General features: G+C 57.1%; 1 protein-coding gene across 18 annotated transcripts in view; it reads right to left on the bottom strand.

The window, feature by feature from the left end:
• The window catches only part of UNC13A (unc-13 homolog A), a 33667-nt gene extending 20471 nt beyond the window's left edge, over positions 1-13196 (bottom strand). For 6 of the 18 annotated variants that reach the window (XM_057398501.1, XM_057398997.1, XM_057398836.1 and 3 more), the window contains exons 1-13: positions 9898-10453; positions 9413-9512; positions 9147-9264; positions 8861-8984; positions 8654-8727; positions 8517-8571; positions 7849-7884; positions 7425-7635; positions 6799-6924; positions 4853-5398; positions 3205-3298; positions 2227-2276; positions 689-782 (exon numbers count right to left, since the gene is read on the bottom strand). In XM_057398501.1, coding sequence (XP_057254484.1) covers positions 689-782; positions 2227-2276; positions 3205-3298; positions 4853-5398; positions 6799-6924; positions 7425-7635; positions 7849-7884; positions 8517-8571; positions 8654-8727; positions 8861-8984; positions 9147-9264; positions 9413-9512; positions 9898-10084 — 1815 coding nt within the window. In that variant the 5' untranslated portion in view covers positions 10085-10453. Of the gene's footprint in view, positions 1-688; positions 783-931; positions 1011-2226; positions 2277-3204; positions 3299-4852; positions 5399-6798; positions 6925-7424; positions 7636-7848; positions 7885-8516; positions 8572-8653; positions 8728-8860; positions 8985-9146; positions 9265-9412; positions 9513-9897; positions 10454-13172 lie in introns of those variants that run through there. The other 12 variants (XM_057398750.1, XM_057399145.1, XM_057399874.1 and 9 more) reach the window with 6 other exon arrangements.
• Between the last annotated feature and the right edge of the window lie 2825 nt (positions 13197-16021).

Here is a 16021-nt window from a genome sequence, read left to right as displayed (position 1 = left end):
CTAAGCGGGCTGGGGGGCAGAGGGCACTGGGGCAAGGGGGAGCAAAAAGGGGCAGCGGGATGGGAGGGGGCAGGCAGGGTGAAGACAGAATGGAGGCACCCTGGGGATGTGTAAGGAAATGAGGAAGGAGGCAAAGAGCATCTAATTCTGGGTGCAAAGCATTTCTAAATTTGTTGTCTCTTGTCACCAAGGGGGTGACAGCAGAGTGACCCTGCGCATCACAGCCCAGGGGGTGGATGGGACCCCAGCATAGGGACTGGGCTGGAGCAACAGAACGTGACAACAGTGGGGACAGGAGCTTAGGGTCTGTGCAGCTCAGAAAAGCCAGTGCTACCCCTCCTCTTGTACATGGGTCTATCTGCCCAGTGCCAGCACACTCCAAATGGTGAGGAGCTGGTGTTAGAAGGCACAGGAAGGAACCAGGGAAACGAGATGGGGCCCAGGAAGCCTTGGCCTCCCATTGGGAAGTGTTGGAAGAGGGCCCTGGAGCTCCGTTAAAGAGAAGCATGCTCCAGTGAGGCAAGCTGAGCTGTGCCATCCTCACAGCTCCCCACTTCTAGGTCCAGGGCCAGGAGACCCCCAGAACAGCCTGGGACACCCCTGCCCTGTGGAGTTGGGGCTGGAGAAAGCTGGGCAGGGCTGGCCAGCAGCACCCAGAGGTGCTTTCTCTTTAACCCCTCAGGCCCACGCTCACCAGATCGCTGACTAGAGGGAGAGATTTGCGTCCAGGCTTAATGTCGGGCATGCTGTTAATGCAGCGCAGAAACCTTACTGCCGCCCCCCTGCCGCCAGGGATGGCCAAGCCAGGCCGGAGAAAAGAGAACAGAAAACACAAGCCATGTTAGAGGCAGCCGGGAGCAGGGCACACAGTCCAGCGGGGCACAGCAGGAGCAAAGCCGGTGGCTGTGTGCTGCGTTAGGAGGAACCTCACCAAATCGCTAACTAGGGGGATGGGTTTTCGCTTGCGTATGTCCGGCATGCTGTCTATAATGATCAGCCCGCCACCAGGCCTGCGAGAGAGAGAGGAGAGTCAGCGGAGAAGGGGAAACTGATGCAGGAAGGTTCCCCTCCCCCCCTGCTATTGCCCTATGTTTGCTTGGGACTGAAGAACGCATGTGTGGCCTGGAACCAACATGTGGGAACCCCAACCCCATCACTACCTTGCCTAGGGCAGGGATCACTGAGATAAAAGCTGGGGGGGTGAAGGGGATTGAGGCAGAAAAGTGCAATTTTTCCTCATGTGAAGATGCTTGGCTTCAGTGGTGTGTCAGTGAAATTCAAGGGAAAAAAACAGTCCCGGAAGGCGACCTACAAGAAATCTGGAGAGGGGCCTGGTCAAGGGCCTGTAGGGACAGGTTAAGGGGAATGGCTTTAACCTGCCCCAGGGGAGACTGAGATGAGCTCTTAGGCAGAAGCTCTTCCCTGTGAGGGTGCTGAGGCGCTGGCACAGGGTGCCCAGAGAAGCTGTGGCTGCCCCATCCCTGGCAGTGTTCAAGGCCAGGTTGGACACAGGGGCTTGGAGCAACCTGCTCTAGTGGAAGGTGTCCCTGCCCATGGCAGGGAGTTGGAACTGGAGGAGCTTTAAGTCCTTTAAACCCAAACCATTCTACGGTTCTATGATTTGGCTCAGTTGGCTTTAGCTTGCAGCATGGAGTGAGAGAGCTGGGGTCTCCTTCTGGGACACCAAAGGTGAGCACCAAGCTGTTCTGCTATGAGAGGAACCAGGGTAGTGCAGCTCGGTCACAGCCTCCAGGCCTGTCCACAAGAAAACCCTGGTGTGATCTGGTGGGCTCTCAGGAAAACCTGCCAGGTTCTGCCCGAGTCAGTGGCAGGGCTGCCCACAACGGCAAGACAGGGCAAACCCACAGCCTGTCCAGGTGAGAGGTTCACAGCTCCCTATGGCACCACTCAAGGTGCAGATGGCAGGAGAGAAGTCTGAGCCACCACCCCAGCTCGGTCCCATCTCAACCCACTCACCTCCTCACTCTCCCCCTCAGCAGCAGCTCTTGGGGACACGGAGTGGCAGCATCTCTGCTGGCTCCTCCAAAAGCACTGAGCGACCAGCATTCAGCCCAAAACTCTGGCCCCTGGCATGCCCAGAGCTCAGCAACATTTCCTCATGCTAGCCCCATGACGAATGCATTAATCACATCCTAATGGGGAGAGGAACCCACGAGACCCAGGGCGGGGGGGGAGCACAAAGTACGAACTTTCCCACATACTCACCCGCCTTTGAACCACAGGGATTTAGCTTCTCCATTACCATCCCCACGAGCCTGCAAGATACAGAGCAGCCATCACGCTCACAGCACTGAGTCCCCAGTGCCCTCCCCAGGGCTCCCCTTGCATGGGAAGCATGTAAAAGGTTTACAGGGTGGGCAGAGGGAAGTGTGTTCCTAAACTGATGGGGCTCTTTCCAGCCAAGAGCTTGCACCAGGAATAAAATATCTCCCAGAGGGTGAGCTGGGCAGGCTTCAGCAGAGGAGTTCAGGTTGGCAAAGCAGTGGGGATGGCTGCACCATGCAAAATTTGGGCATTTGGGAGAGGGGAGCATTGGGAAGACTCAGCAGCTTCACAAAGACCTACAACCAGTTGGAGAGAAGTGCCAGGAAAAGCCAGAGCACACCAGGTATGAGATGTGTGCAGGGACCATCCCACAGTGCCAGCTCCCTTGCAAGGAGGGGATTATTTGCAGGGAGAAAGGAGGGAAAAGCCAATTTTACCTCCCTTGTGGGGCAATCCCTGGCACACACAAGCACACACACACATGGGGAAGGCTGGATCATTCGATTGGACATGCTTACCTGCAGGCAGGTTACACCCCTTCCCTGCAGGAAGGGGAGACGCAGGTGCAAGGGCCATGATGGTGGACAACTGAAAAGAGAAGCGGTGGGGAGGGGGAATCGAAGCCCCAGGGGGCAAATCCAGAGCCAAAATAAAAAAGAAAAGATGGAAGATGGGATGGAGTCTAAAAATAGAACAAAAAATTGTCAGCTCAGTACATGGGAGAGGGTGAGGGGCTCGCACCAGCACACCGCATGCAGCATACACCAGGGGAAGGTCCTCAGCACACCCTGCTCCTCGTGGGGCTCCCACAGGTCCACACTGACCTCAGGGTGTGGGGTGTCCAGGGGATTGGATATGTCTGGAAGACACCCAGCACACGGCTGGGACCCAGCAGTTGTCAGCCGCAGCATTGCTCACCTCCTGCAGCTGCATGCAGACCTTGTTGAAGGCTCTCAGCCAGTTGGCTTTGGCTCGTGCTTTGGGGTCCTGCACCTCCACCTCTGCTTGCTCCCTGCAAGCACACACACCTTGCTCACCCCCAAGCATGGCACTAGGGAGCAGGAAGTCAGCCCAGGCAGGACTGAGGATGCAATATGGGGATCCTAAGGGTCCTTGAGGCAGTGCGGCCATGGCAAAAAAAAAAAAAAAAACAAACACTTACTACCAGGAAGGGCTCTAAAAAGACAGCAAGTCCCTCTGCAAAGGGTAGCACCGTCAAGGCAGATGGGGAGAAGCCAGAAGTTCTCACTCCCCTGGGAGACTCTGGCCTGGACACCCAAGGGACACAGAGGGATCTCTCCAGATCAGAGTGACACCAGCACCTATACTAAACATCCTTCAGCTCTCATCTCCCCAGAAGGATGTCCTCTGGCCTCTTCCCACCACTCTGGAAACTCCTGGGCATAAGAGCTCCACTTCTGTGACTTTGAGCACAGGAGACCTGTCAGCCTGGACATGCTGGTTGTGGTGGGGTTAGGTTTTTATCTCCTCTCTTGCAAAATCAAGACATGGAGGAAAAGAAAACAAATCCTCCACATGTACCAGCCTCCTGGAGAGCCTGGTGTGACATGACACTGGACACATGTGCCCAGAACCAGGCTGGAATGAGGCCATGGAGAGCTAAGGAGGCAAACCTGCCAAATCCAGCCCTGTGCTAATGTGTCATCCCCAGCACTAATCTATGGTCCTCAGTGCTAATCTGGGGTCCTTGGCACTAATCTGTGGCCCACAGCACTAAGCAATGGTCACTAATGCCCACCATAGGACCCCCAGGTGCCCTGCCCAGAGAACAGGCACTGCAGGCAGACAAACCTTAGTTCACAGCCACCTTCACCAGGACTCTAGCCAGCCCTTGGCACTAAATATTGGGGGGGAGGGGGGGGGGGAGGGGTTAAAGCTCATTACACATTCTTTTAAATTAGAGATTTCCCATTTCTGGTCTATAATTTAAAGTAAATAAAAGACTGAAACAGCCCATCACACTTCCCCTCTGTACAGAGCAGCGGCACTCACCAAACCATGGAATAATGGACATGTTCAATAATTAAAGGCAGAGACTGATTTGTGAATTATTCACATGTCATACCAGGGACCTGACCACCAAAAAATTCATCTGTACAGCACAGGAGGCCTTGGATGAGCTTTTACTAATGGCTTAGGGAGAGGATGGACTCCTGCTAAGGAAATTTCCTCCTGCTGAGCTCCAGGGTATTCCCTCCATCCAGGGAGCCAATAGCCTGAGACAAAGAAGAGGAATCACAGCCCCAAGCCCCCACTTCCCCTATCCCCAGGTTTTCCCCAGGATATAAACCTGTGCCCCCAGCAGCCCTGGCAAGGTCTCAAATGCCACAAGCTCTGACCCTGCTTACCATGGGCCAGGGCATCATGCCCTAGGAGCTGCCCCTTGCCAGGGTGGTACAAGGTGGACTTCTCATTCACTGTGGGAAGTCCCTGGCACTGCCCTTTGGCACCCCAGCATGAGCCCCAGGCCACCTCCAGAGCATCCTCGGTGTTACCAGGCACGGTGCCATCGCAAGTACACTACAGGTCAAAGTCTCCCTCCTACCTCTCAGATGGTTTTGGGGGCTCGGGCTCAGGAGCTGCCTCTTGCAGGGGAGCTTCATCCACACTCCGCTGGGCCTGGAGGGCCTCTGGGATTTCTTCAGGGGCAGAGATGTCATTCTCCTTCCTCTCCTCCTTCCTCTCCTGCTGCTTCAGCTTCAGCTGGGGGACCAACTGGGGTTGCTGTGGTTGCTGCTGCTGCCCAGGGGGTTTCTGCAGTGGGGGGTAGGCATCGTGCTCAGGGGCTTCGTAGGTGCCCTGCTCCTGCAGGTCCTTCTCCTCCACCTCCTTGGGGCAGCCTTCCTCATTCTCACTGTAGTCCTCATTGAACTCTTCCTCCTCCTCCAGGTAGAGGTCATCATCCTCCTCCTCCTCCCAGCGGGGTGAGTCCTTGTGGTAGCTGACGGAGCTATGGCAGGAGTGGTAGGAGTCCCCATCCCGTTCATCCAGCTCCGAATCCCGCAGGCTCTCGTTCTCGAAGTCCTCACTCAGCTGGGAGCTGCCCTGGCTCAGCTCAGCAGATGAGGCATAATGGCTGCTCCCTGTGGGGCTGCAGGGCCGAGGGCAGAGAAGAACAGGGCTCCGTGGGGCTGTGCCACAGCTTTGCCTGCCCTGTGCTGCCCCACAGCCCCAGGGTCCCCACACCATGGGCTGGAGGGATGTGGGGTCCCCCTCAGGGCACAGCCCTTGGTGAGCACTGATCTCCTCATCCTTGGAGTCGAAGGCATGGACCCAGGAGATTCCATGAGCTGGGATTAGCCCCTCAGGGATCTTACCTTCCTGTACCTGGGTTGAGTGTAGGAACATGGGGGTCAGGGTCTGTCCCCTCAGCTCACTCCTGCCAGAGGAGGGGGCAGAGCACAGCCAGTCTGCATGCCCAGCCAGATCCTGCCTCCTGCTTCTGCCAGACAACCTGTCCTGCCCATAGTCCACACCCAGCCTCTACCCTGACACCCCAGCATTGCCTGTAAATCTCCCCAGCACTCCCTCTCCAAGGACACCCTCTCTCAACTCCATCAACTCCCCTTAACCACATCATCCCTACCACCAGTGTTTCTTCCAGGCCAGTCCCCTTTCCACCAATCCCATCAGTCCTACTGCAGCACAGAGGGGTTCCCTGCAGCACAGAAGGCTGCTGGGGACAAGGCGGCCACAGTGCTCCATGGAGACAGGCTCACATAAGCAAACATGCAGACAGGACAGGGACATGCCTAGGAAGAGGCCGACACCACGTCTCCAGCACTGGCAGCCAGGGCTTAGGGGTGGGCAAGCAGAAAGGGGACAAAGGGACAAAGAGATGGGCAGAGCCCTGGGCCCAGAGCAGCTGGGTTAGGCAGTGGGGAGCCAGGGGACATGGCAGGAAGGAGGGTGCTGGCAGATGCCCAGGCTGCTCCCAACAGAGATGGGTACTGGCATCATCCAGGTACCTTGGGAAGGGGGACTTGGGGCAAGGGGTGCAGGAGACATGGCTCATGCCTAGAAACCCCTCATCTCCTCAGCCAGATCCTGGCCAGATCTTGGCACACCAAAAGTGTCCCAAATTACTGTGCGAGGCTTTTGCCCAGCAAAGCGTTCCCTGGGAGGTACCAGTATCAGAGGGTGGCATTTGAGTCCCTGAGGCTCATTTGAGTCCCAGCTCCCATTCCTGCTGGCATGACAGGGAACAGGCAGCAGTGCTGCCACACAGCTGCTGTGCCAGTGAGTGGGACCAGGATGCTGGGGTATCAGCACCATGACCTGGGCCCCCAAGAGCAAGAAGGGCTACCACGGGGCTAAGAGACACCCTGGAGCATCCCAATGCTGCTCCTCTGCAAGGCAGCCCAGGGCAGGGAGACCCTGCAGTGACATGGGGTCGCCCTTGCCGGGACTGGTGTTGGCCTCACCACGGCTGCAAGGACCGACCACAGCACTCTGCGACGGTACACAGCACGCAACAAGGTAGTGACCCACCTATCAGATAGGTCTAGGGACCGCCTGCTCTCAAGGGAAGGCTGGCGGCTGGTCCGCCTGCTCGACTCAGAAGCGGACTCGGCGTCACTGCGCCTGTTTGCGGCAGAGTCAACGCTACCATAGCGTCTGCCAGGGAGGAGAGGAAGATGATCAGCAAGGTCCCGGGACACCGCACCACCACCACCCGCCGTGTCCCAGCATCCCCTGCTGCCGTGGGGACACCGGCAGGGAGGCTCTGTGGTGGTGGACAGCGCTGGCACCTTGGTCTGGGAACATGCTGGGACCACAGGGACAAAGCACTGGGCTGGTGACCCTGCCTACAGCCACATCTGCATCCCAAGGCAGGCCATAGCTCACAGCAAGGAGAGCTAGGACCTGAGGGTCCCAAAGCCCAGCAAGGACAGAGGACGGTGGTGACCCAAAAGAGCTTGAAAATTTCCAGATGAGAAGGAAAGGCTTAGGGCCAAGACACTCCCCTCTTCCTTGCCTCAGCATCCCTCCCTGTCACCCACCACCCTGAGAGCGTTGTCCTTGGCATCATCACCCCAGGGACCTGCTGGCCTCTCCTGCCTAGGGGGTGAGATTAAGAGAGCAGGTCCAGGGGGAGCTGGCTACACCAACACTACCTGATGGGATGCTGGTCTGAGTAGTCCATCTCGTAGCTCTGCATGGAGTCGGTGTAGGAGTCACGGGAGCTCTGCTGCTGGTGCCTCATGGGGTACTGGTGAACAGAGGCGTTGGGCTGGGAGGTGGTATAGTAAGGTGGTGGGATGCTGTTGCTGGTCTCACTGCGATAATCGCTGTCACGATCATCCACTGTGCTGTCAGGGTCATCGTCTGCAAGGGGCCACAGGGAGTGGGACAGGGGATGACCCCACAGCTCCTGTGGCCAGGGATGCCCCAAATCTGCCCCATGCCCTACACAGCCCAGCTACTGCCACCACCGTGTCCCTACGTCTTTGGAACCTTGATGCAGAGATGGGCCCAGTCAGATGTGAGGAGAGCTGGGGACTGCCAGGCTGGGAAAGGCGGAGGGGACAGGATACTTACTCTGCTGTTCTCCCCATCCAAAGTAATTCCAGCTGCCTACAAAGAAAAACAAAAAGGGGCAGAGACAACAAGGATGGAGTCAGTTCCAAGGCAGCAGCACAAGGTGGCTGGGGGAAACCAGCATCTCCCAGGCATGGTGTCACCAAGCTGGGCTGGGGACAGCACCCAGGATGGAGCACATCAGCAATGAGCTGGTCTGGGGGCAGGAACTGTGGGTGCACGATGCAGTACCGAGAGAGGATGGGGATGGGGTGTAGGGATGGGCATGGTGGCACTGAAGTGCACCCCAAATCCCCCAGATCTCTCTGCCAGTGCCCCCACTGAGCAGCCCCCTCCCCAGCCTCACCGCCCCTCACCCAGGTTTCCCAGGGTACCATCCTTATCAGCCTCACCGCCATGCCCTGTCACACCCTTCTCCCCGACAACTCAGCCCCACAGGGGGGCTCACACACTGTGGGCACAGAGAAAGCAAAGAAACACCAGTAGACACAGGAGGCTGGGAGCAGGGCTGGGAACAGGGTGTGGGGTGAGGCTGAGCCTCACTTGGGTTGGGGTCCAATGCCCCAAGCCAAGCACAGACACCACTCCTGCACTACTGCAGTGTGCGGACCTGAGGCATAGGGCAATGGGGGGGATCTGCAGTGGGGCAGGGACAGGGCAGCACTTACAGCACTGGGAGCTGTGAACGGGCAAAGGCTTTTCCTGCTCCTCCTGGAAGGCATACTGGGGAGAGACAGGCTGCTGAGGACTGCCCCTCTGCAGCACCACTGCCCCCTTACCCCAGCTTGACACTGCACCGACTTACATCATCCTGGTCCCGCATGGCATTGAGCTGCTCCAGCTTCTTGGCCCAGTACCTGGCCTCCTCCTCAGGGATGTCTGCAAGGGCAAAGACCCCAATTGGTGCAGAGATTCCCCAACGCTCCCCCCACCAAAACAGTCTTTCATTTTTAGGAGCTACAGGAGCAGATCCCCATCCTCAACCCTGAATGGGTCTGGCCATGGTACCCACCCAGAGGCAGCTCAAAGCGGGTGTCAAGGAGGATACGGTGGAAAGTGGGGTCCTTCGTGCCCGAAATCTCATTGTCGGTCATGATGACTTGGGAGTCGAGCGTGAGCCACTCCCCAGGGCCCTCCTGTGAGATAGAAATGTGGGTGAGGACACCAGGGACCCCACATTCCAAGTCCTCCCTCTCCTCTTCAAGCAGGGGTGGGAAAGGCTCTACAAAGGACAACCAAGGGTGTGGCTACATGCCCTTTAGGTCTGATGAAAGGGGTGGCTATGCCTAAGCTTCTACCTCATTGGACTGCCGGATGGTACGGAGGGGGATCCACACCATCCCCACCATGGTGTCCCAGATGAGCCCCTTGTTCCACACCTCCACTGTCAGGCCCAGGTCAAGCCGGTTGATCTCACTGGGAAGGAGAGAAGTGTCAAGTAGCCCCCTCCACAGCAGCCCCCTGGGGCCACTCCAGTCTCTGCAGGACTCAGGTGAGCCCCCCAGGGCTGAGGTCATGGGGGAGCAGTGGGGTGGAGGCCCCAGAGTGGCCCCTATACACTCACAACATGAAGTCCTGCTCCCAGGAGGGCAGGTTGCCCCGCACTGCAATGGTTGTGCTCTTGACATTTTGTACCTTCAGTGTCACGTAGGTGTTAAACTTCTCTATGGGAGCAAGAAGAGGGTGAAGTGGACACCAGGGGACCCCCCGAGACACTCCCCAACTGCCACCCTCCCATGGGGTACCCATACACTGTCCTCAGCACCCCAGTCCCAGTCAGGATGGATCCCACCCCTGGCAACGGTGGCCTGGCTGCAAGCACTCTGTCCTGCCCATGGCATTCCCATCTTGCACAGGGCACTCCCACCTCTGTGTGTGTTCCCTCCCCTTGCCAAATGATGCCTCCAGATCAGAGGCTGAGCCTGGGATCCCCTTGCCATCCCCTGCCCTTCCTCTGATACACTGCCCCTTCCCTGACACACCCAACCACCCCAAGAGCCAAGCCCCTCACCCCAAACCCCCCCAGGCAGGCAGCCTGGGGATACTTACCTTGGGGCCCATCGAACTTTGCCTTTTTAACTGTGGGGACAGAGAGAGTGAAGAGATTCAGGCTGAGGATGCCCCCCCCTTCCCCCAAAACTGCCCTCCCAGGGGTACCGAGGAGCTCATTCCCACCCTGCCCACTGGGGACCCCTCCCCATAGGCCGACTGCATGCAGAGGTGGGGCTGTCTGCATCTGGGCCAGATCCTGCTAAGAAGCAAGGGAACAAACATCACTGATTCTGGATGATGCCCCAGCTTTACACAGGTGGGTACCTGGTTTTCCCTGCAGTGGGGAGGAGGCAGCAGCCAGGTACCAATGCTGCCAGCGCTGGGCGGTAAGGGGCAGCGAGGGAATGGGACCAGGCAGGGAGAGAATGACACAGCACTTGGTTAAATGCTGCGGTTGCCAGCAAGTGAGGATCAGTGTGACCAACAAGGGATGAAAATAGCCCTGGTGATATCCAAGGTAATTTGTTCAGAGACATGCTGCTCACAGATGGGATGTGAGGCCTGGGGGAAGCAACGGGGCACAAGCCTGACCCACAGTACCACTGATGGGGAGGGTTGTGGCTCAGCCTCAGCCTCCTGCTCAGTAAATAACAGGATCCTCTGGCTCAGTCATGTGCTGGGTGGCACTTTGCTCATGGCCAAATCCAGAATCTCAGGACTCCAAGAGAGCTGTGGCTACACTCAAGGATGGAGGTGTTTGGGGCGGGGGGGGGGGGGGAAGGTTGGTTTGAGGTAAGGCAGGAGGCTCTGGGATCCCAAAGATCCCCTTTTGCCACTGGGCTGCAAGCCTGGGAGACTGTGTGGGAATATCTGGAAGCAGTGTGTGTTTTAATATTAAATATATTTTATATGTTGATTGTATTATATATAATGCATTTTATATATTATATATATTTTATGTTATGCATTATATATCATATATTCTTAAGTATTACATATATATATCATACATACCATATATATTATATATGATGTATTATATATTATTTATTGGATATTATATATGGGACATCATATTTAAATTTTAAATTTTTGTATATGTTATATATATTATGTTATACATTCTGTACTATAGATCATATATGGTATTATGTTTTTTATTATATTTTATATGTTATATGCTATACATTGGGATTAATATTATTTAATATTTAATGAATATTACTATTCATTATATTGTTAATATTAATATTTAATATTAATTAATAATCATTGTAATAGTACGAACAATAGGAATCATATGATGTTAGAATACAGTCTCTGGTACCAGGACCTGCCCATGACACATGCTGCTTGGAGCTGCACAGGGAACCCCATAGGTCGGAGCTCACCCCTGTCCCAGCCCCAGTGGGACCCACCAGCCCAAAGCTGTCTCCGAAATGAGACTGAGAGAAGCAGAGGAAGGAAAAGCTCTGATAATACCTGATCTGACAGGAACAACTACCCAGGGAACACATGGTTCTCCTGGCTGTTATCTACTGCCTGAGAGAAGTCCTGCTGCCACCATATGTGGCTGCTGGCCCCAAGAGGTTGTGCTGCCCTCCTAGCCACCAAGGGGCCCCCAAAACTGGCACACGAGTGGCAGGTCCCAGGGTGTCACCTTTGGGCTAAACTCAACCTGAGTACCCAGACAAGGAGCTGAGGACAGCAGAACCCTCATGGGAGCTGGGTGCCACCACAATAGGTTGGAACTCGAGGTGCTTCCCAGGTTGGGGTGATCATCCTTCTCAGGAGGAAGGAAGAGGGGGTCAATTGGGGAAACTGAGGCAGGTTCAGCTGGTGGGGTTCAGACTGACAATGGCATGAAAACCAGCTTGGGCTGTAGGCATCCTGCAACAGGCCCATCTGTCTGTCCAACCCTCTGTCCATTCATCTATTTGTCTGCGCATCCACCCATGTCTCTGTCCACCCCTCTCTCTGTCCATACGTTGACCATCCATCCATTCACTTGTCTCTCCAACCACCCCCTCCCTCCATGTCCATCCACCCACCCCCTCCCTCTCTCCATCCAGCCACCCACCCATACTCTCCCTCTGACCATCCACCCCTCTTTCCATCCATCCACCTACCCCTCTGTCTACCAGCTCACGTCTCCCCATCCCTCCATCCGTCTGTCCATCTATCTCCTCCATCTGTCTCTCTAGGCACCTGTCTACCCACCTGTCCATCTGCCCATCTACTTCCCAACCCCTTCAGACCCCGTTCTGGCCACACACCCCTGTCCCCATTCACCCCACACCTCCCAGGGCCACTTCAGTCCTTGCCTCCCCCCAGCACAAAGCCCTTGAGGGCTGTGTGTGGCCCTGGTGCCCCAGCAGGGACAAGGGAAGGCTGGGTGGGAGCTTTGGGGTGACACTCTGTGCCCCACCTTGTCCCTAGCTGCCATTCTGCCACCTCCAACCCCTCAACACCAGGACCCACACTGAGATGCTGCAAGGCCTTGGGGAGGTGGGAAAAGGACCACCCAGACTTATCTCCCTAGCCCAAACTGACCATGCAATCCAGAGCAGCCCTCAGTAAGGACAAGCCTGAGGCTGCCGGATCCATCTGCATGCTGAGCTGGGCAGGTCTCAGCATGCTGGGGAGTGGGGATGGGGATCCCCCCCAGTTCTTCTCAGTATGGCATGATCAGCCCACACAAACCAGACCCACACCAGCACCAGACTACCGTGCCCTTCATCTGCAACCCCCCAACTGCTCACAACCCCCCCAAAGCATCACCGAGGTGGGGCAACGCCTGCGGGGGGGTGTAATTTCGGGGGATATTTAGGGGTTTGGAGGAGGGGCCGTGGGAAGATTGGAGGTTTGGCGGTGCAGGGGGCTGGGGATGTGGAGATGCTCTGGGATAAATGATGCTTGGAGGAGTGGAGGGTGGGAATCGCGGGGGTTGGGGATGAGTGGGGGGATGTCTGAGGCCCCCTGTTTAGGGTAGGGGCTGTTTGGCCTGGGGGACTATTTGTGGAGAGATAAGTGAGAATGGCGGGGGGGGGGTGGGGAGCTGCAATTGTGAGGGGGTGGAAGGGATGCAGCAGGGGGAGGATGAAGCGGGATTGATGTAAGATGATGAAGGGGGAGGGATGCAGATCACCTTCCGTGCGTCCAACCCCCCCGCCCCCCCAGTCCCCGGATCCGGTGCCGCGCGCGCGCCCCCGCCAGTTCATTCATGAATCCACGCGCCGATTTCCTTGAATGGAGCTGTTCCCACAGACACCACCCCCACAGCCCCTGGCCCGCTCCATGCCCCCCGCGCCGGACCCCGCACCCGTCGGTACCTCGCACGCAGAGCAGCGACATGGCGCCGGGCAAGGGGCGCGGGGCTCTCGCAACCACTGCCGCCGCTCCGCACCCTTACCGGGCCGCCATCTTGCTTCACCAAGGACGACTCCTGACGTCAGCCCCACCGCCCCCGCCTTAAAGGGGACGCCGGGAGCCGCCCCCCGATAGCCCCTGCACGCCCCAACACCCCCCAAGCACACCCAACTCCCCCAACCCCCCCACAACACCCCAAAACCACACCAAACAGCCATAACATCCCCCCAAGCACACCCAACACCCCCAACCACACCCAACACCCACAACAACCCCCTAACACTCCCCCAACTACCCACAACACCCCCCAACCACTCACAGCACCCACAACACACCCACAGCACCCCCATAACACCCCCAACACCCCCACAACGCTCACAACACCCCACAACTCACCCCAACACTCCCCAATACCCTCCTAAAACCTCCCTAATACCCTCCTACATCCCCTGAACACAGCCCAAACACCCCCAACACTCCCCAACATCTCAAACACTCCCCCAGTACCCCTCCACCTCATTCAGAACCATGGAGAAATCGCGATCAGGGTGGCCCGGGGGGGCTGCCCGGGATGTATGGCCGGAGATCCTGCTGTATGGATATGGGGGGGTCTGCCTGAACGGGACACGGGGGGTTCCTGCCCGAATGGACCACGGTGGAGTCTGTATGTATGGAACCGGGGGGATCCTGCACATACGGATCCGGGTTTCTGCATGCTCTCATTGCCAGGGTAGGTGCTGTCCTACCAGCAGCCAGCCACATCATCACCACGTCCTGCAGGGACCAGCAGAGGGCTCACGCTCTGCGGCTGCAGCCCAGCACACAGGGATTCTGCCCATCTAGGCTGATGGTGACGTAGACAAGGTCCCCCAGCTGAGCTTGATGCTCTCAAGTTCATGTGTGTTGGGAGGACATGGGCCGGCAACAGTGGGAGGGGTGATGTGGAGCTCATCAGCCCCGCAGGGACATGTCTGTGTATGTCTGGTTTCGCGGGTCCCTGGCATGGGACTTGTGGGTTGGAGGTGATACCCACAGGAACCCCTTCCCAAGAAGACAAAGCCAAAGCGACCCCCACAGCCTCAGAATCCCTGCACATCCCTTTGCCTCCTCGCCCTTCGGGGTCCCATCGTTCCCCCAACGTGGGTGCTATCCCACAAGGGTGCCAAGCTGCCCTGGGTGCAGTGACGGTGATGGCAGACAGCAATGGTGAGGGTGACACCCACCAGCCCACACAAGAGAAGCCGACCCGCCTCCCCCAGGGCAGTTCGTAGACAGGGATTATTCCTCGCCTCTACCCAGCTGCTTTTCCACAAGTGCCCTCAGAGGTTTGGTGGTGTTTTTCTTGGAGAAAGGGTCTGTGATGGCACCAGGAGTGGGGCATTGTGCCCAGGACCTCCTGGAGTAACCAGGTGTGGATGGAGGTGCTGAGCACAGTGGAGGACTTGGTGAAGTGGCAGCTCTGCTACAACGTGAGGGCAAAGACGTGGTGGATGGTGAGTGACAGCAGCAGGGGTCGGGTCTGGGGTGCTTGGTTTTGGAGTGGGGGAGTCCAATGGTGGGGTAGAAGTGGGACTTTGGAGCAAGGGTGTGGGGGTTCTGCCCATGCTTGTTTGGTCCAGTGGTTTCCCTGTATCAGGGATTTGGTTTTCTATCCCTTCCTGCTGGTCCTGGCCAAGGTCCACACTGCGCTGTGCTCACCCCAGCTCAGTCCAAGTGCTTTGCTCCCGTGAATGTTTTTTGAAGAAAATCTTGCTGGGAACATCATCTCCCTACTTGGCTGTGAAGGTCTCTGCTGGTATGTGAGCTTCACCAGACCGCTGTCAGCCCCTGCCCTTACGACAGTGCTCATAGGAGGAACTGGGTGTCTGTATGCCCATCCCTCAACACCTGCCCTGGCTCAAGGCAGGGGCTGGAGATCACCTTAAGCCAGACTTAAGGTGGGTTTGGGCACAGCCCCCCAGAGTGGTTTTGGGAAGGAGAAGAATCTCTCCACAGGTTCCAGGGAAGAGTCTGTGAGCCAGGGCCTGTGGGTCCCCAAAGTTTCCACCAGGCATTTGTAACAGCTCCCAAGAGCCCTTCTCCCTTTGCAAGGGAGACTGCAGCTCCCTTAGGCTAGCAAGTGGGATTTCTGTGAAGCAGATGAGCTCACTGGATCCCTGCCAGCAAGCACCAGCCTGTGAGTGAAGCCCAAAAGCCCTGGCCAGGAGCAGCACAGGACACTCAGGCAGGACAAACCCTGGGGGTACACTCAGATGTCCCTGTACACACACAGGGATGGCACCCAGCATCGTCCCATGGCTCCAAGGCTGCAACAGAGCCAGAGGCCAGACCCTGCCTTGCAATACCCTGCTGTGGGCAGCTGATAGTCCTGGTATCAAAAGGCTGTAGGTGGAGGGCACTGGCTGTGCCTGGTGCCACAGCAGGAATGTGGTGCCCCTTGGCTCCGGAAAACCCACGCTGCCCTGGCCCTGCCTGACACCATGAACAGAGCTGGGGCTTCAGAGCCAGAACACTGGGCCTTTGAGGCGGTCCCTGCAGCCGGCAGTGTGGGGGAACAAGGTTGTGCCAGGACCTGGGGGTGGTTGATGACGCTCAGCAGATGGAAGAGGGGCTGGCAGGAGCCCAGGGACTCTGGGGGTGTCAGAGTGGCCCTGGCAATGCGTGTGCCCCATGTGCCAGCTCTCGCCCAGGCAGGAGGGGACACTTGCAACAGGGTTAGGAAGAGTTGTGGGCGCAAGGGGATGAGCAGACGCAAATCGCAAATAAAGACTGGCCTCCCTTTTGGTATTTCCCACCAAGCACATCAGCCGAT

Source organism: Pezoporus wallicus, unplaced genomic scaffold (assembly GCF_028554395.1).
Source record: "Pezoporus wallicus isolate ANWC-B61680 ecotype Strahan unplaced genomic scaffold, APGP_CSIRO_Pwel_v1 contig_13863, whole genome shotgun sequence".
NCBI classification, from domain to species: domain Eukaryota; kingdom Metazoa; phylum Chordata; class Aves; order Psittaciformes; family Psittacidae; genus Pezoporus; species Pezoporus wallicus.
This window is presented reverse-complemented; position numbering and strand designations above follow the sequence as displayed.